Genomic DNA, 20,139 nt, shown 5'->3' with positions numbered 1-20,139 from the left:
TTCAATCAAAAGCACAGGCTTTGTTTATTGACCATTGCACGCAACTTGAACAGGTGAGAATATTTACAGAGATGTAAACAGTCAGTACCTGCAACACTGAGGAAGCACAGTGTGACACACACAGCGAAGTAGCAGTATAAACACATCGGACAGTCTGAAAACACAGAGTACAACAAGCCCCTTTGGTCAGCTACTTCAGACTAGTGTCAACATGTTAATTACAAGTTACCATTCATCGTTCAAAACAATAGAACACATACTGTAAGACCAGTACAGGCAAGGTATAAGGTGACCTATAATGGGTCTTTTTTTGACATTACTTCATATGTTAGTTATAGACTGGTACACAGTCATGATCTTGCTTGATTTCTTTTTTCCTGAAAGTGAAGACGGAGTCAGAGTCAATGGCATGGAAAAGCAAGGAGGCCAATCTTGTTACTCTTGGTTACATAGATCATAACAACCTGTACATCAATGGATACCACCCTTCAGTTCGTGACCTCCGACAGTTATGACATGACTCCATGAGTTTCTACTAAAAATCATAGTTCACAGGATTCATGTCAATTCCTTCATAACCCCAACAAAAGCCAGTTAAAAACAGCAACACAAACATGACAAATGGAACTTACAAGACAAATCTAACTCAAACAAAGGTCTCTTAAAAGACAAGTGCAAATGCTGCGCGCCATCCCCAACACTCGCCTTATTTCCCTTCTTCATCAAGAATAAACAAAATAGAGGAAATAAACTATATATAAAATGGTGGGAAGAAAAATAATTTCCTGCACATTGTGGTGTCAAGAGGCATGCTTGATAAAAAAAGAAAAAAAAAGGAGACCACACGCCGTCAGAGGTTCCTGCACAACAGGAGATAACACTGAGTGGTACACTGCCCTCCTCTACCCCTCTCTCCCCAGGTGCGAAAGTGAAAAACATTGAATATAGGTAGAATGTCCACTATTTCTCTCTCTACCTCCCTTTCCTCTGCTCCTACCCTGTCCCTCTCTTTGTACTTCCCTCCTACTCTGCCCCCCCCCCCCCCTCTGTAATGCTGTCTGGCACAGGGCCTGATTCCATCCACATCAACAGTGCGTCGTCAGGGTGGTGTCCGGTCAACACTTCCTGCTACACCACATTAACAGCCACCACTGATCCCAGACCAGTCACAGAGCAAACCCCCATGTAGCCAAGCAAGCTCAAAGGAGCTACTCTGGTACCAGACATCAGCTATAAATCAACCCAGCCCCCATACATTGTAGCGCGAGGCATATAGGATACGTTAGACTCTAATATAACCTATTGTATGATTATTTTACACAAATAAAGTATTGCACACACACATTTTTCTACAACCATTTCGTTTTCTTCAACTGATCCCTACCAGCTTTTCTCTAAATATCTACTCTGAACCATAGAAACACAGAAATGATTGCTTGAAAAATATCTTCATAGCATTTCAATAACAAATATATGTCTGTGGTTTTGGATAATTTAAAATCAAAATGTTATGATTCCAACTGGCCTATTCAAGTTGTTTCTGATAGTATGTACCAATCCTTTGTCACGTCATACAGTACCAGGGACAATATAGTCAATAACTCAAGGCAGTTAACAGTTGAACTGAGGTCCAAAAACAAAGCAGATTAGATCCTTAATTATGAGCTACTGTAACATGTTCCCGCTACTACTCCTGTAACTCAAGCAGATAGATCTTAGCCAATAGGAAGCAAGGACTTAGCCCAGATAGAAGTACACACTCGGTTTGATTTGAGTAACATTTCAATCCCTAAAGTCAAATATACACCATGTTACACGTGAATAGTATTAGAATTACAGTGAAAACGAGGATGTAGCTAAAGTACTTGTAGTATGTTGCAAAATACAGCAAGTTTTTTCAGGCTGCCTGCACTCAATTTTCATCAAATGTCAATGGAGGAGGAATGGCACCAACTTCCACCATACGGGAGATCTAGAACTCGTACTCGAAACGACAGCCCTTCTTTCTGCTTCTGTGGTGAGTGACATCAGCTTCTAAAAGAAGGTGTCAAACCCTCCCAAAGTCACAGTCTGAGGTCATTGTGGGAGATCCAAGACTTGTGCTAGGTTACACAGAGCGAGCTGAATTACATTGTTAGCTTGGTTGAACCAGGCTAGAACATCTTTAACTATCTACAGAGCAAAGGCTCAAAACGCAGGCAGCCTGTCACCCGTAGAGAGGTCGCCACCCAGTGGACGGAGGAGTGTATCACTTCTAAAAAGGGAACATAAACTGTTGGTCACTCAGGCACTTGATTCTAACCGTATGCATAGCAACACAATGCAACGCCGAGCCACTAAGTCAGCCAGCATCCCTTGGATCACACAGAGAAGGCAGCAACATTCAGAATCAGACCCCAAAACAGGGCTACAAAACTCAGCCAGCAACCTACCCACTCCCCACGCATAAAAAAACAACAACGGTATTATGCACCCTGTGATACAGAGACAAATGGTATTAGCTAAGCTAGCTGTTGCACTGTGACCTCCACATACAGACTAATGCATGCGTATAGACGACGCTGCAGCGCTACGGTGAGCAGATTGCCACGTGATTTCAGTGTGGTCCTGTTAGAAGACAAACTGAGAAAAGATATCGGTTTGACCGAATCAAAAGAAAAGGAAACATGAATAAATAATTCATATTATAATGATGGCGACAGGAGTAGAAATGAACAAAGAATAATGAGGTAGACATGGATTAACCACTTGAGAAACTCAAAGGAGGAGAGGCAGTGGGTGAGAGAGAAAGAGATGAGGAGCGGTATGAGAGGAGAGGAGAGACAGAGTGAGAGAGACAGAGACAGAGAGAGAGACAGAGAGACCAGTCTCATGCTGATCTTAGTTGATCTAATTCCTGCAGCCTGCGGGGGAGCAGGACGTAGAGTGAGTTGGTCATCTGGCTAGCTGGCCTCTCTTTCGCCTCACATCCGCATACGGTGTCGTGGGTCGCCGAGCGGGGGCTCGGAGTCGTCCATGGGCAGGACCAGACGAGTACCCCTCATCACCAGCTCGTGGTCCCCGTACGTCAGCTCGCGGTCCAGGTCGTCAGCGGAGATGACGGCGGAGGTGGTGCCCGCGGGCCCGGCACTGGTGTGGGCGCCGCTGGCGTCTGTGCTCACAGTGATGTCACCGTAGGTCAGGCTGATGTCCCCGTCCGTCAGGATGAGGTCTGAGTCGTCGTCCTTCAGCTGGCACTCGTTCTGGTGGCAGGAAAGAAACATTTCAAAATAGGTTACCACTAGATGACATTCTGATTATGACGGTTCTCACTAATCAAATACTCCTGCTATAACTGAACTAATTCTTTAGCTTTGATGAAATCAGCAACTCTTCATTTGCGTTCATTCAAATATACACTATCCGCTGTGATACTCATTAAAACAAAGAAGAAAACACTTCCTCACTACATGTCATCACTATTACCATAATCCCCCTAACAGGGTCACAGGATTAATAGGAACACATGGTTTGTGGTGCCTGACCTCATAGGCCTGTGGGCTGGTGAGACATCTGGCCAGCGGTCCACAGCAGGCAGGCATGGTGACGGTGAGTGGGGGGCCACTGTGGGTCAGGATGGGCTTCAGGTAGCTGGAGAGGGCGTAGAGTCAAGGCCTCAACTGTGTCACATAGTAACAAAACAAACTGCTCAAATATGTAATGGGAGACTTACTATAGGAGAACCATCCGCCTCTGCTTCAGTACACCTCTGCTGTAAGCTAGTATGTTATTGCAGTAGTTACACACACACACACACACCACACCACACCACACACAATCATTTTGGTTATGAAGGACAAATCATGATTTAATACACTGGATAGAGAACATAAAAGCTTTGTCTGTGAAATGAATATCGGTCACTGGAGCACCGTCTGCTGTGAGCTGACGGGAGTGACATCAAAGGATACTTGTGGTCAAAGTTGTACCAGATCCTGAAGAGCCAGGCACTCTCGTGTTTGGTGCTCCGCCGCTCTGATCCCTCTGTCATGCTCATCTGACCAGACACACAAGACTGATACAGCGATCCACTCAAAACAAGACGATTACAGCATTCAAGTCAAATAACTCAACTTTCAGAGTCTTAATACTCACTGTGTTATCTGCGTCCGAATCGACTCCAACACTGTTAGAAACGCAGATACACATAAATGAGTGGACCAGATCCCAGTGGTCACAGAAGATCATATTGAGGACAGACAACCTTATGTGCTTTGTGTATCCTCGATTAGAATAAACATCAACAAAGGTTCCGTTTGAAGGCAACAACAATAAATAGGCAGACACCAACACCGAAAATCCCTAACCTGGACCTACCGTATGTGCTGGCAGGAGAGCATCTGAGTGGTTCCCCCTCCACAGACCCACACGGTGAAGAAGACGATGAGGAGGGTGGTGGTGAACATCATCTGACGGGCGTACGTGGCCGTGTCCCGAATGGAAAGTGCAAAGGTCATTGCTCCGCGCAGACCTGTGGAGGACAAATCATTGGTCACACACATATTATTGCGGGTGTAGTGAAATGCTTGTGGATAATGTAAGAAATAACACACAAAAAAACAAAATACTGCAAAGTTGCTTGGAAGCCTGGATTCTTCTGGGAACAAGGAGGGGTAATACTGTGTGTGTGTGTGTGTGTCTCCACAAGTAATATCACTAAAAATAGCTTTTTGTTAGATAACGTCACTGGTGTGGGAACTCTGAACATTTCCAATTACAGTGATCACATGACAATCAGTCATAGGTCCATAGGTCCATAGGGGTCATTGAAACAATAGGTGCTGGTATGACTCAAGTAACTACATTAATATTCTATAAAGGATGTACTGTATTAGCAAAACAGCATCTCCTAAATCACCGGACACACAAAAGCAGACTCATAAATGAACATATATATTTTTTAAAGCTTTAGGACAAAAATTGGTAGGATATTTTTTTTTTTATTCCCCAAACATTTTATATACAGTCGTGGCCAAAAGTTTTGAGAATGACACAAATATACATTTTCAAAGTCTGCTGCCTCAGTGTCTTTAGATATTTTTGTCAGATGTTACTATGGAATACTGAAGTATAATTACAAGCATTTCATAAGCGTCAAAGGCTTTTATTGACAATTACATGAAGTTGATGCAAAAGTCAATATTTACAGTGTTGACCCTTCTTTTTCAAGACCGTTGCAATCCGCCCTGGCATGCTGTCTATTAACTTCTGGGTCACATCCTGACTGATGGCAGCCCATTCTTGCATTATCAATGCTTGCAGTTTGTGGGTTTTTGTTTGTCCACCCACCTCTTGAGGATTGACCACAAGTTCTCAATGGGATTAAGGTCTGGGGAGTTTCCTGGCCATGGACCCAAAATATCAAAGTTTTGTTCCCCGAGCCACTTAGTTATCACTTTTGCCTTATGGCAAGGTGCTCCATCATGCTGGAAAAGACATTGTTCGTCACCAAACTGTTCCTGGATGGTTGGGAGAAGTTGCTCTCGGAGGATGTGTTGGTACCATTCTTTATTCATGGCTGTGTTCTTAGGAAAAATTGTGAGCGAGCCCACTCCCTTGGCTGAGAAGCAACCCCACACATGAATGGTCTCAGGATGCTTTACTGTTGGCATGACACAGGACTGATGGTAGCGCTCACCTTGTCTTCTCCGGACAAGCTTTTTACCGGATGCCCCAAACAATCAGAAAGGGGATTCAGAGAAAATGACTTTACCCCAGTCCTCAGCAGTCCTATCCCTGTACCTTTTGCAGAATATCAGTCTGTCCATGATGTTTTTCCTGGAGAGAAGTGGCTTCTTTGATACCCTTCTTGACACCAGGCCATCCTCCAAAAGTCATCGCCTCACTGTGCGTGCAGATGCACTCACACCTACCTGCAGCCATTCCTGAGCAAGCTCTGTACTGGTGGTGCCCCGATCCCGCAGCTAAATCAACTTTAGGAGACGGTCCTGGCGCTTGCTGGACTTCCTTGGGCGCCCTGAAGCCTTCTTCACAGCAATTGAACCTCTCTCCTTGAAGTTCTTGATGATCCAATAAATGGTTGATTTAGGTGCACTTTTTTACCCCTTTTTTCTCCCCAATTTAGTGGTATCCAATTAGTTACGGTCTTGTCTCATCGCTGCAACTCCAGTACGGACTCGGGAGAGGCGAAGGTCGAGATCCATGCGTCCTCCGAAACACAACCCAACCTAGCCGCACTGCTTCTTGGCACAACGCACATCCAACCCGGAAGCCAGTCGCACCTATGTGTTGGAGGAAGGAAGGAGGAGGAAACACCTGGTCAGCGTGCACTGCGCCCGGCGCGCCACAGGAGTTGCTAGTGCGCGATGAGACAAGGATATCCCTGCCGGCCAAACCCTCCCTAACCCGGACGATGCTGGGCCAATTGTGCATCGCCCCATGGACCTCCTGGTCGCGGCCGGCTGCGACAGAGCCTGGGCGCGAACCCAGAATCTCTGGTGGCACAGCCTTAGACCATTGCGCCACCAGGGAGGCCCCTTAGGTGCAATCTTACTGGCAGCAATATCCTTGCCTGTGAAGCCCTTTTTGTGCAAAGAAATGAGGGCGGCACGTGTTTCCTTGCAGATGACCATGGTTGACAGAGGAAGAACAATGATTCCAAGCAATGATTTCTTTTGAAGCTTCCAGTCTGTTATTCGAACTCAATCAACATGACAGGGTGATCTCCAGCTTTAGACCGTCAACACCTGTGTTAATGAGAGAATCACTGACATGATGTCAGCTGGTCCTTTTGTGGCAGGGCTGAAATGCAGTGGAAATGTTTTTTGGGGATTCAGTTCATTTGCATGGCAAAGAGGGACTTTGCAATTAATTGCTATTCATCGGATCACTCTTCATAACATTCTGGAGTATATGCAAATTGCCATCATACAAACTGAGGCAGCAGACTGTGAAAATTAATATTTATGTCATTCAACACATATGGAATCATGTAATAACCAAAAAAGTGTTAAACAAATAAAAATATGTTATATTTCAGATTCTTCAAATAGCCACACTTTGCCTTGATGACAGCTGTGCACACTCTTGGCATTCTCTCAACCAGCTTCATGAGGTAGTCACCTGGAATGCATTTCAATTAACAGGTGTGCCTTCTTAAAAGTTCATTTGTGGAATTTCTTTCCTTCTTAATGCGTTTGAGCCAATCAGTTGTGTTGTGACTAGGTAGGGGTGGTATACAGAATATAGCCTTATTTGGTAAAAGATCAAGTCCATATTATGGCAAGAAATGACAGTCCATCATTACTTTAAGATATGAAGGTCAGTCAATACAGAACATTTAAGAGCTGTCACAAAAACCATCAAGTGGTATGATGAAACTGGCTCTCATGAGGACCTCCACAGGAAATGGAAACCCAAAGTTACCTCTGCTGCAGAGGATAAGTTCATTAGAGTTACAAGCATCAGAAATGGCAGGCCAAATAAATGCTTCACAGAGTTCAAGTACCAGATACATCTCAACATCAACTGTTCAGAGGAGACTGCGTGAATCAGGCCTTCATGGTCGAATTGATGCAAAGAAACCACTACCAAAGGACACCAATAAGAAGAATAGACTTGCTTGGGCCAAGAAACATGAGCAATGGACATTAGACCTGTGGAAATATGTATTTGGTCTGATGAGTCCAAATGTAAGATTTTTGGTTCCAACTGCCACGTCTTTGTGAGACGCAGAAGGAGAGTGCAGGACAGCCACACCTCAACATCAACTATTCAGAGGAGACTGCATGAATCAGGCCTTCATGTTCAATTGCTGTAAAGAAACCACTACTAAAGGACACTACTCTGTCTTTGTGAGACGCAGAGTAGGTGAACGGATGATCTCTGCATGTGTGGTTCCCACCATGAAGCATGGAGGTGGTGTGATGGTATGGGGGTGCTTTGCTCGTGACACTGTCAGTGATTAATTTAGAATTCAAGGCACTTAACCAGCATGGCTACCACAGCATTTTGCAGCAATACGCCATTCCATCTGGTTTGCGCTTAGTGGAACTATCATTTGTTTTTCAACAGGACAATGACCCAACACACCTCCAGGCTGTGTAAGGGCTATTTGATCAATGAGCGTGATGGAGTGCTGCATCAGATGACCTGGCTTGGGATGAGTTGGACCGCAAAGTGAAGGAAAAGTAGACAAGTGCTCAGCATATGTGGGAACTCCTTCAAGACTGTTGGAAAAGCATTCATTATAAAGCTGGTTGAGAGAAAGCCAAGAGTGTACAAAGCTGTCATCAAGGCAAAGGGTGCCTACTTTGAAGAGTCTAAAATATATTTGGATTTGTTTAACACTTTTTTGGTTACTACATGCTTCCACATGTTCTATTTCATAGCATTTAATGTCTTCACTATTATTCTACAATGTAGAAAATAGTCAGAAATAAAGAAAAACCCTTGAATAAGTAGGTGTGTCCAAACTTTTGACTGGTACTGTATATATAACTGTGGCTGATATTTCATCCCCAGGAACCCTGAAATTGGATAGAAAGGGATAGCTTATTTTACTTCACACGCCTTTTCTCTTCAAGTAAATACAAAGTTATTTATTCTGGTGACTGAACGTAAGCTGCAATTTATGAGAAAAGGAAAATAACAAACTGTGGCGCCAGATCTCTGTCTGACCACGTCACACACTGTACCAGCAAACATCATCATGTGTTGGAAGTTGGAGCTGATCTTGTTCCTGCGTCCCAGGTTGAGCAGGAAGGACAGGGGGTAGATGTTGGCTGCTCTTCCCAAGAACACTGCCAGCTGGGAGGGGAACACTGTCAAGGAGGCCTCCAAACAGTCCAGAGAAACAAAGATACCCCTCCAGTCTACTGAATATTTGCAATCTTACCATGACCTTTCTGGTTTCACCAACTTTACATGCAATATAGCCCATACTCCACATGAACTCCCTACAGTGCTTTAATTGAAGTATTATAGTTTTGAGTAAAGATACGAAAGCTCCGACAATAAAGGTGGGGTTGAAGATGTGGTTCTTGAAGGTGAACAACGCCAGACCCATGTAGGAGAAGATGAAATTCTCAGCCAGGAAGTTCAGCAGCTCAAACAACTACAGGACAACACAAAAACAACTTTTCAGGGACACTGACGGACCAACAATATTTAGCCGATGACATTGCTGTCCAGAGTAGCTTGCCCGTAAATAACTGCCATGGTAAACGTTGTCCTCACCTGTTTGGTCCTGTCCTGAGACTCAGGGGACAGGTTGTTGAAGGTGTAGTGAGCCTGAGTGATCCCACAGAACAGCACCGCCACCACACCTGCACACACAACATTAACCAGACACATCCACATCGTGATTAACCGTAATAAGCTGGGTGATGAAAAATAACCTGTGGGGTGGGACCATGACCTGAGTGTAGCTTTGCAGTAAGATGAGGGTTCACCTGTGAAGCCACAGGCCTCAGCCATTAAGAAGGTGCTCCAGGACATGAGGAAGAAGAGAGCCGTCTCCAGGAGATGGAAGTCTCTCAGCTTAGTGAACTTAGTGACGTGAGGAGAACAGTCAAGGAGAAAATACCACATGAAACACTACACTGACATTAGGAACACCTACTATTTCCGTGACATAGACTGACCAGGTGAATCCCGGTGAAAGCTATGATTCCTTATTGATGTCACTTGTTAAATCCACTTCAAATCAGTGAAGGGAAGGAGACAGGTTAAAGAAGGATTTCTAAGCCTCCAGACATGGACTGTGTTTGTGTGCCATTCAGAGGGCGAATGGGCAAGACAAAATATTTGAGCTCCTTTGAACAGGGGTATGGTAGCAGGTGCCAGGCGCACTGTTTTGAATGTGTCAAGAACTGCAACGCTGCTGGGCTTTTCACCCTCAACAGTTTCCTGTGTGTATCAAGAATGGTCCACCACCCAAAGGACATCCAGCCAACTTGACACAACCGTGGGAAGCATTGGAGTCAAAATGAAACAGCATCCCTGTGGAACACTTGAAACCTGTTGAGGGCAACTCAATACTGGGAAGGTGTTCCTAATGTTTATACACTTAGTGTATACACTACACAACTCACTATACACCAGCTATTGCCACCATGGCAGAGATGGAGAAGAATGGCTCAGAGAGCGTGGCCAACTCTCAGTTCCCACAATTCATGGAGGAAGGGAAAATTGCAGTGAACTAGTTTTGAAATGGAAGAAGGCAGTTTTATCTGTTTTGCTTAGTTTTTTTTACAGAGCTTAGAGATTTAAGTTTAACATATATATATATATATATATATAGCAACAAGCAAGTTGATAATACCAAAAAACACAACTTCATACATTCTAATACAAGAACAAATGCATTTCCATCGGTTTCTAACCTGGATGTGATTGCTATATCAATCTATATATTTCTAGACACTCAAATCACACAGGAAGTATATCACTGCGTAAAGGATATGAGTGCTGTCATGACCCCGGTGGCCACCCCCAGGGCGAAGGATCCACTGAAAACACCCACGAACACCCCGAAGGACTTCAACATGGCCATCACCTCAAAGGTGTGACTGTTGTCCCCCTCCGGCTGGTATGCCACAATGGACCTGGTACAAACACAGTCAATATTAGAAAAGGTACAACATCACAGAACAGTTCAGGTGCCCTATGTGGGTGGATGAAGTGTTATAAGGCTGGAAATGAAATACCGGTATGTACTGTAGCATTTCTGGAGCCTAGAAATAAATGTGATTTGCTTGCAGAATACTTAAAGAAAACATGGATAATTTGGAAAATTACAGAACTAGAGAGCTGCTTTATAATGTGCTTCCATCCTGAGAAGGTTGAAAGTCTTGAATAATCTGCAACCCATTGATATCAGAACCAAGGTAAGGTATATTCCTACAGACCCCTGGGGAGGGCTTAATCCTAGTGGTCCCCATAACTGATGATCAGAACAATCCTAGTGGTCCCCATAACTGATGATCAGAACGATCCTAGTGGTCCCCATAACTGATGATCAGAACGATCCTAGTGGTCCCCATAACTGATGATCAGAACAATCCTAGTGGTCCCCATAACTGATGATCAGAACAATCCTAGTGGTCCCCATAACTGATGATCAGAAAGATCCTAGTGGTCCCCATAACTGATGATCAGAAAGATCCTAGTGGATCCCATAACTGATGATCAGAAAGATCCTAGTGGATCCCATAACTGATGATCAGAAAGATCCTAGTGGATCCCATAACTGATGATCAGAAAGATCCTAGTGGATCCCATAACTGATGATCAGAAAGATCCTAGTGGATCCCATAACTGATGATCAGAAAGATCCTAGTGGATCCCATAACTGATGATCAGAACGATCCTAGTGGACCCCATAACTGATGATCAGAACGATCCTAGTGGCCAGAGACTACACTGTATAGTACTAGTACTACCGTTTGCATGCCCAGTCTGTTTGAAGTGCAGATGGATCTCTTAGGCAAATACGTTGTGGCTTGCTTTCATAGTTTTATATGGAACTCAATAAGGAATGATGAGATTGTACTACAGTATGTCAATATTTTTGTATGGACATCTGCTAGTAAGTACTGTACGTGATGCAACTATTTTAGTAGCAATGTGCTACGCTAGAGGGTTCTATGGGAATTCCAGCTACCAAGTTCGATCATCTTCAGGTATTCCAGCTACCAAGTTAGATCCATCTTCAGGTATTCCAGCTACCAAGTTAGATCCATCTTCAGGTATTCCAGCTACCAAGTTAGATCCATCTTCAGGTATTCCAGCTACCAAGTTAGATCCATCTTCAGGTATTCCAGCTACCAAGTTAGATCCATCTTCAGGTATTCCAGCTACCAAGTTAGATCCATCTTCAGGTATTCCAGCTACCAAGTTAGATCCATCTTCAGGTATTCCAGCTACCAAGTTAGATCCATCTTCAGGTATTCCAGCTACCAAGTTAGATCCATCTTCAGGTATTCCAGCTACCAAGTTAGATCCATCTTCAGGTATTCCAGCTACCAAGTTAGATCCATCTTCAGGTATTCCAGCTACCAAGTTAGATCCATCTTCAGGTATTCCAGCTACCAAGTTAGATCCATCTTCAGATATTACAGCTACCAAGTTAGATCCATCTTCAGGTATTCCAGCTACCAAGTTAGATCCATCTTCAGGTATTCCAGCTACCAAGATAGATATATCTTCAAGTTAGATACATTTTCAGGTATTCCATCTACCACGTTAGATACATCTTCAGGTATTCCATCTACCACGTTAGATACATCTTCAGGTATTCCAGCTACCACGTTAGATACATCTTCAGGTATTCCAGCTACCAAGTTTGATCCATCTTCAGGTATTCCATCTACCACGTTAGATACATCTTCAGGTATTCCATCTACCACGTTAGATCCATCAATCCTTAAGAACTTTGGCAGAAACACTTCAACAGCTATTTATTCAATTCAAACTGGAGGAACTATTAGGCCTAGATTTTGAAACTGGTAAAATATGTGGAACCACTCGTGAAAGATTAGCTTAAGCTTGGAATTAGTGATGTTAGATAACATGTCAAAATCCAAATGGAGTCAATGGAATGGAAACCACTTGGTTTTATGTGCTTGATACCATTCCATTGACTCCAGTACAGCCATTATTATGAGCCGTCCTAACCTCAGCAGCCTCCACTGGACGTAACAACAAACTTGTATCACCCAAACAGCAAATCACCAGAATTTCATACCACCAGAACTGGGTTGCAGTTTGAATTGGTGCATCAAGATTTTCCCTAATGCATACCTCTGGATCTAATATGGGCTCAATACTCAACTTTTAGGTTCTGCAAACACCTGACGAACTTTGATTTGAGTGAACTATCCCTTGCTGGGTTGTACTTGTGCTGTGGTTCATATCTGTTATCTGGAGTGTAATGGTTGGTCATTTGCCGTGTATGTTCTAACGACGCAAAACGAAACCACTGCAAAAGCACTGGGCTAGCACACCAGCTCAGGAGAGTGTCTCGCGTCGCCGCCACACCCTCTACCCACTGACTGGCTCCAGAGGGGTGCCGCACCCCCGCACTGAGCCAACCATAACACAACCGAATTCTGAAATATTAAGAGTTCCCGGCAGAGGGAATGTAGTGGTTAGGGTCACCAAAAGGTCAGCCTCACACATTCCACAGTATTAATACTGGCTTGTTATTGGTATAGTGCCAGGTCACACACAGGAAAAACCATACCAACAAGTTGTTCGAGGGTGTCTGTGTGCGCATGTCCATGAACCTGTGTGGGTGTGTAGGCTAAACGCCCCCTTACCCTGCACAAATTATATATATTTTTAAATAAATAAAAAAAACAGTTTCAAAGCACATCTGTTGAAAGATGAGATTTGTCAGCCAAAGATAAACACAAAACCTCACAACGTGAGTGTGTACATACAGGCGCAGACAGACAGACGGTAGACAGGTGGGTCGGGTTAAGACGGAGGACTCACGAGGACAGCACCACGGCCACGGCGTCATTGAGAACGCTCTCTCCAAACAGCAGAACGTACAGATCCACGTCCACCTGCAGCTCGTTGAAGATGGCCAGCACCGTCACTGCAGGACGAGAGACACAGTAACCACCTTTAGACTGTCTACAGAATGGCACAATGACATGCAGATGGACCCCCAAGACCACATTCTACAATGTAAGACGGGCAACATATAGTTGGCAACATTCTACTAAAAATAACCCACAAATAGAGCCCTATAGGTTAGAAATCATTGGTGGTGTGTACATCAGCCTATGCTATATTCCACAACTCACATTTTCCCAGTCACTGAAATAATTAGCGGCAGTGCATGTTTTTGCAGCTTGTAAATCAGGAAATCACCCTTTCAATAACTATGTCTGACTAGGCATATTACTAGTGAAGCAAGCGGTTGACCATTATGTAGTGTACTAAAGAGGTGACTGAGGTGAACGGGGTCTGTACCGGGGTCAGTAGCAGAGACAATGGCTCCAAACAACAGGCAGTCAGTGAAGAAGAAGTCCCCGTCAAGCTGTCCCACTTGCTTCATCAGCGTGACACAGCCGTACATCAGTAACCTGTACAGAGATAGAGATCACACTACTTCAGCTGAGCATTTCTCTGACATGTCACACAAAACCCTAAAGGTGCATAAACACACAGATGTAATGGATACATGTATAATACAGGGTGTGAACTCACCCAATGATGAAACATGATATGACTGTTCCCAGAAAGGCATAGGCTAGGATGGATCCCATGTTCCTGAAGAAGTGTCTCTGGGAGAATTAGATGAAGGATTAGGCCTAAATATTACCCAAGAACAAATCAACACTGTGATTTAACTATCGTTTAAAGCTGCAATATGTAACTTTTGGGGCGACCTGACCAAATTTACATGGAAATGCGTGTTATAGATCTGTCATTATCATTGAAAGCAAGTCTAAGAAGTGGTAAATCTGTTCTGTGGCCACTATTTTTATGCTCCCCATATTTAAGTTTAGTTTTTGTATCTTTTTCTCTTGGTTTTGTACACCAGCTTCAAACATCTGAAAATACAATATTTGTGGTTATGGAAAATATTTTTAACTACGGTTTAGATGGTACAATGATTATCTACACCTACTTGCTTGTTTTATCACAAACTGAAATTAGGCAAACTGTTAGCATTTTAGCAACCAGGAAATGGCAGAGCGATTTCTGCATAGAGCATCTTTAAACAACTAACTACATGTCTTACCCTTTTCAGACTGTAGCCAGCATGGAAGATAATGGGGGGCAGGAGGATGTTAAAGAACACTTCAGGGTCAAAGGTCACCTATAGAAAAGAGGAAAAACACAAGAGGGATTGTATTACATGACTGAACTGTAGTCTCCCACTGACTATGGAGGACTACAACTAATAAAACATGTTATTATTAGTTTGAATCTAATTATAACTACCTGTAATAATAACTAACATGGGTTCTAAATTCCTTTTCAATTGTGTTGATGGATGAAAATAGCGCTAGTTGTTATGTTTGTTAATCTAATGTCCTACCGTTAGGCCTAGTTCTGATCAAGCCTCTTTAGGCTGACATCAACTCTAAGTCCTAAATGGCATCAAGGAATGTTTATTTTCTCTGATCAGGTGACACAGTGTTTGCATAGAACAGAGTAGTGCTCTGTAGGCTACCTCAGGACATGACTGATTACATATGCTATGCTCCGAGTTAGACACAGTCTCATGAGTGTGTGTCAGACAGTGAGTAAGTGTGGAAAATGTCTAGGGAAAGATTGAGAATGAAATATGTCAACAAAGGCCACCTACTTGCCTGATTCGTACTAAGCCTCCCAAACAGCACTTCAGATATGAAGAAACACTTTCAGACAACAACCATGCCATCTGTAAGCACCCACTGTTTTGGTCAGTCAAGCCATTCATGTGCATCACATTAACAAGGACCACATCTGTTTGGGACTCTACCTTGCGAAGCATCTCGTTGTCTTGTACATCATTGATCTCAGAGGGGCTGATCTCACCCTTCAGACTGTACTCGTAGAACTTGCCACTGACGTTGACGAGCAGTGTGGGCGGGCTGGCATTGACATGGCAACTGAGGGTGACGTTACTAATGTCACGGGGTACGTGGATACCATAGCGCAGGACCACCCCAACCAGCACACCTGGAGGGAGAGAGAGGGAACAGAGGGTGAACAAACACAGAATAGCACCTATGAAAGCCCCTACAGTACATGCCACAAGGCAACCCCTGCTAACTGGGTTTACAGTTGTCCTCTCCACCCTTAAAGCTGGTACAGCAGCACCTTGTGAATTGTAAATAAATAACCAGGTAACAGGCTTCAGGGAAGTGCATGGTGTGTAGTAGAGAGGACTACACTAAACTACAGTAAAACTCTGAAGCAAGTTGGACCTTCCTGGGTGAATAACACAGAACGGTATGGGGTTTAGTGCATGCACACAGTCGCATAACTGATCAGGCATGAATATTGTTTCCCAACAACAGAGATGTATACTGAACAAAAATATAAACGCAACAGGTAAAGTGCTGGTCCCATGTTTCATGAGCTGAAATAAAAGCTCCCAGAAATGTTCCATACGCACATAAAGCATATTTCTCTCAAATCTTGTGCACAAATTAGTTTACATTCCTGTTAGTGAGCATTTCTCCTTTGCCAAGATAATCCATCCACCTAACAGATGTAGCATATCAAGATGCTAATTAAAAATAATGATCATTACACAGGTGCACCTTGTGCCGGGGACAATAAAATTGTGCCGTTTTGTCACACAACGCTAGATGTCTCAAGTTGAAGGAGTGTCCAATTGGCATGATGACTGCAGGAATGTCTACCAGTGCTGTTGCCAGAGAATGTAATGTTAATTTCTCTACCATAAGCTGCCTCCAATGTCGCTTTAAAGAATTTGGCAGTATGTCCAACCGGCCTCACAACCGCAGACCACGTGTAACCACGCCATCCCAGGACCTCCACATCCGGCTTCTTCACCTGCGGGATCGTCGGAGACCAGCCAGCTGGAAAACTGATGAAACTGTGGGTTTGCACAACCAAATAAATTCTGCGTACTGTTGGAAACCATCTTAGGGAAGCTCATCTGCATGCTCGTCGTCCTCATCAGGGTCTCGACCTGACTGCAGCTCGGAGTCATAACCGAATTCAGTGAGCAAAAGCTAACATTTGATGGCCACTGGCATGCTGGATAAGTGTGCTCTTCACAGATGAATCCCGGTTTCAACTGTACCGGGCAGATGGCAGACACGTACGTGTATGATGTCAACGTTGTGAAGAGTGCCCCATGGTGGCAGTGGGGTTATGGTATGGGCAGGCATAAGCTACGGACGACAAACACAATTGCATTTTATCGATGGCAATTTGAATGCTGTGAGATACCGTGATGAGATCCTGAGGCCCACTGTCGTGCCACTCATCACCTCATGTTTCAGCATGATAATGCACCATGTCACAAGGATCTGTACACAATTCCTGGGATCTGAAAATGTCCCAGTTCTTCCATGGCCAGCATAATCACCAGTCTGGATCAACATGTATGACAGCGTGTTCCAGTTCCCGACAATATCCAGCAACTTCGCACAGCCATTGAAGAGGAATGGGACAACATTCCACAGGCAACAATCAACAACCAGGTCAAACTCTATGCGAACAAGATGTATCGCGCTGCACGAGGCAAACAATGGTGGTCACACCAACTGGTTTTCTGATCCATGCCCCTACTTTAAAAAAGAGTATCTGTGACCAACAGATATCTGTATTCCCAGTCATGTGAAATCAATAGATTAGGTCCTAATGGATTTATTTAAATTGACTGATTTCCTCATATGAACTGTAACTCAGTAAAATCTTTGAAATTGTTGCATGTTTAGTTAATATTTTTGTTCAGTATAACATAGTGATACAGCCATTCTAGGACTCACATAGACCTAGGCATTGTGTTGTCTCTACCGCATCCTATAGGAATGACAACACTGTCAGCATATTTCCAGGTAATGTTAAAGGACTACTGTGCGAGTTAGTCCTTGTACTTCTACTTACTCAAGAGTCAGATGAACTCGTGGATACCATTTTTTTTATGTCTTTGCGTGCAGTATGGATGAAGTTAGCGGTAGTTTCGCGAGACAATGCTAACTAGCGTTAGCGCAATGACTGGAAGTCTACAGATATATTAGAAATGCTACATAAACATGCAATGACGTGTATAGCTAACTACATAACAATATGATGATGAGTAATAACAATATCAATGACATCATGCAGTCTCCTGACAAGTGGGCCCTCACCCATACACACCATAGATCATAGCTAGTCCCGTTTCATGCAAAAACCTGAAACGACGGTGCTTGAATAACCAAATAGTTAAAATCGTGAGGGTTAGGAGCATGATGAAAATCAGCAGGTCGGCACTGTCTTGTCTGTGGTTATCTTCAACCTTCCTCTCTGTTACGATGTTCTCCATGGCACTATCCTCTGCCCTGCAAACACTAATGCAGAACGACAAACAGGTTAGAACGGTCAAGGCTAACGTCTTCGACATCTTCCGAGTTGCGTTGACTCTGAATTTATTGTAACCCATGTTGAACATTAAATCTTCAAGCTAGTAGCTACGTTGTCGTTATTCAAGGTTTCTAGATGTATATTTCATGCAAGATAACTAAGCGGAGACAGCAACAGTAGATTGATGTTTCCCTTCTCTTCGGTGGGGTTTATCGGCGGTTGACATCAAACGTTATGGTGCATTATCGCCACCTTCTGTACTGGAGTATGGGCCAGAGGCAGGGAGAAACTAAATCCTACCTGCCACCCCGTTGCTTTTAAAACATATAACAACATATTTGAGACTATATATAATAAAGTTCTACTCAATATAATCTTTAAAATAATTTCATGTATCCCCTTCTCCCTCATACTAGATCTCAGCCTCTCTCTTTCCTCTGATACTGCCCACACTGTAGCAATACGGTCTCTGTTTCCTGGCAATAATCACACTTTCCTTTTGGATGCTTTCCTATCACATTTAAAATCTTATTCGATCGGTGTCCCACTCTTAATCTTCTAAAAATAGCCTCCTCTCTTCTGTCCCTTCCTGGCGATGGATGGTTCCGGAAGGGAAAATGTTTTTTGTCTCCTTATTGCATTTTTTGTTGTTCAAATTAAAAGTATTTTCGGATGATGAAAATAAAATATGATAATGCTGCTAATTGTATGTGCCCGTATTGGTGATTAATGTGGTGATTAATGTGTCAAACTATATATTGATTTGTATATAGTATTATTAACTCTTGAGATATAGTTTTTCTGTTCAGAAATCTTATTATGAAGTTTGCTTTGGATTTTGACCGGGAAGTTAAAGACGTCACTCTACGATGGTTACTAGTTACCACAGACACAAAGTCATGAACCCCGCCCATACAATTTCTCTTCTTAAAAATAAAAATAAAACCTTAACCCTAACCTTAACCACACTGCTAACCTTATGCCTAACCCTAAACTTAAATTAAGATTAAAAAAAAAAAAGCTTATTTTTGTTGTTATGAATTTTTGTCTTACCCTCTTCACAACTATTTTGGTGTTTTTGGACCATGATAGGACCTCAGTGAAAGGTCCAGAGGAACTTGAAGCTTATGATCGTCTCCACTACAGCCCCATCGATGTGAATGCGGGCGTGTTTGGCCCTCTGTTTCTTGTAGTTTCAGGTCCTTTATCTTGCTGACTTTGAAGGAGAGGTTGTTGTCCTGGCACCACACTGCCAGGTCTCTGACCTCCTCCCTGTAGGCTGTCTCATCATCGTCGGTGATCAGGCCTACTACCATCATGTCAACAGCAAACTTAATGATGGTGTTGGAGTCATGTGCTGCCACACAGTCGTGGGTCAACAGCGAGTAGAGGAGGGGGCTAAGCACGCAGCCCTGAGGGGCCCCTGTGTTGCGGGTCAGCGTGGCAGATGTGTTGTTGCCTAGCCTTACCACCCGAGAGTCGCCTGTCAAAAAGTCCAGTATCCATTTGCAGAGGGAGGTGTTTAAAAGCTGTTGAAAGTGTTGAAAGCTGAGGTGTAGTCAATGAACAGCATTCTCACGTAGGCATTCCTTTTGTCCAGGTGGGAAAGGGCAGTGTGGAGTGCAATAGAGATTGTCATCTTTAAAAAAATATATTTCACCTTTATTTAACCAGGTAGGCTAGTTGAGAACAAGTTCTGTGGATCTGTTGGGGCTGTATGTGAATTAGAACGGGTCTAGGCTAACGCAAAATGGTGCACAGCATCATCTGGATATGTGTGCAACAAAAGTTCAACATTCACCTTCTGCTACCATTTCTGTCAAACCATTCACACATACAGTTTGACTCATATGTTCCATAAATCCAACGTATGCAGCACACAGAACGCACTACAACGCACTACAACTGCAACCCAATGCTGAATGGAAAACGCAGCGTTCCATCGGACATGAATGTACTTCGGTGTACCCATCACTGTCGTTGTGATCGAGGCGTTATACTGCACTGTGTGTGCTGCAGTTACACTGCACTGACAGCAATATTTTTCCGAAAGAGATATTACTACCGTCCTGCTCCCATTCTGACCAG

At 43.6% G+C, this 20,139-nt stretch overlaps 1 protein-coding gene across 1 annotated transcript; it reads right to left on the bottom strand.

Annotated features, from left to right (window-relative positions):
• LOC139391217 (sodium/hydrogen exchanger 6-like) lies at positions 1 to 18,268 on the bottom strand. The gene is made up of 16 exons (XM_071138836.1): positions 17,848 to 18,268; positions 15,488 to 15,687; positions 14,762 to 14,839; positions 14,224 to 14,300; positions 13,987 to 14,099; positions 13,501 to 13,606; positions 10,466 to 10,607; positions 9,453 to 9,558; positions 9,238 to 9,326; positions 9,002 to 9,115; positions 8,697 to 8,808; positions 4,357 to 4,510; positions 4,135 to 4,165; positions 3,951 to 4,036; positions 3,525 to 3,630; positions 1 to 3,242 (listed from the first exon to the last, which is right to left on the bottom strand). The coding sequence occupies exons 1-16, from the start codon at positions 18,137 to 18,139 to the stop codon at positions 2,964 to 2,966; spliced, it is 2,085 nt and encodes a 694-aa protein (XP_070994937.1). The 5' UTR covers positions 18,140 to 18,268; the 3' UTR covers positions 1 to 2,963.
• Positions 18,269 to 20,139: the final 1,871 nt, after the last annotated feature.

The sequence above is a fragment of the Oncorhynchus clarkii genome, chromosome 31 (genome assembly GCF_045791955.1).
Source record: "Oncorhynchus clarkii lewisi isolate Uvic-CL-2024 chromosome 31, UVic_Ocla_1.0, whole genome shotgun sequence".
Classification (NCBI taxonomy): Eukaryota; Metazoa; Chordata; class Actinopteri; order Salmoniformes; family Salmonidae; genus Oncorhynchus; species Oncorhynchus clarkii.
This window is presented reverse-complemented; position numbering and strand designations above follow the sequence as displayed.

Coding starts and splice junctions, on each gene's coding strand:
- LOC139391217 (XM_071138836.1), bottom strand. CDS start 18,139: ATGTTCAACATGGGTTACAATAAATTCAGAGTCAACGCAACTCGGAAG. Junction 10,608..13,500: donor GTGGCCGTGGTGCTGTCCTC/GTGAGTCCTCCG, acceptor TGTTTGTACCAG/GTCCATTGTGGCATACCAGC. Junction 9,327..9,452: donor TGAGGCCTGTGGCTTCACAG/GTGAACCCTCAT, acceptor TTGTGTGTGCAG/GTGTGGTGGCGGTGCTGTTC.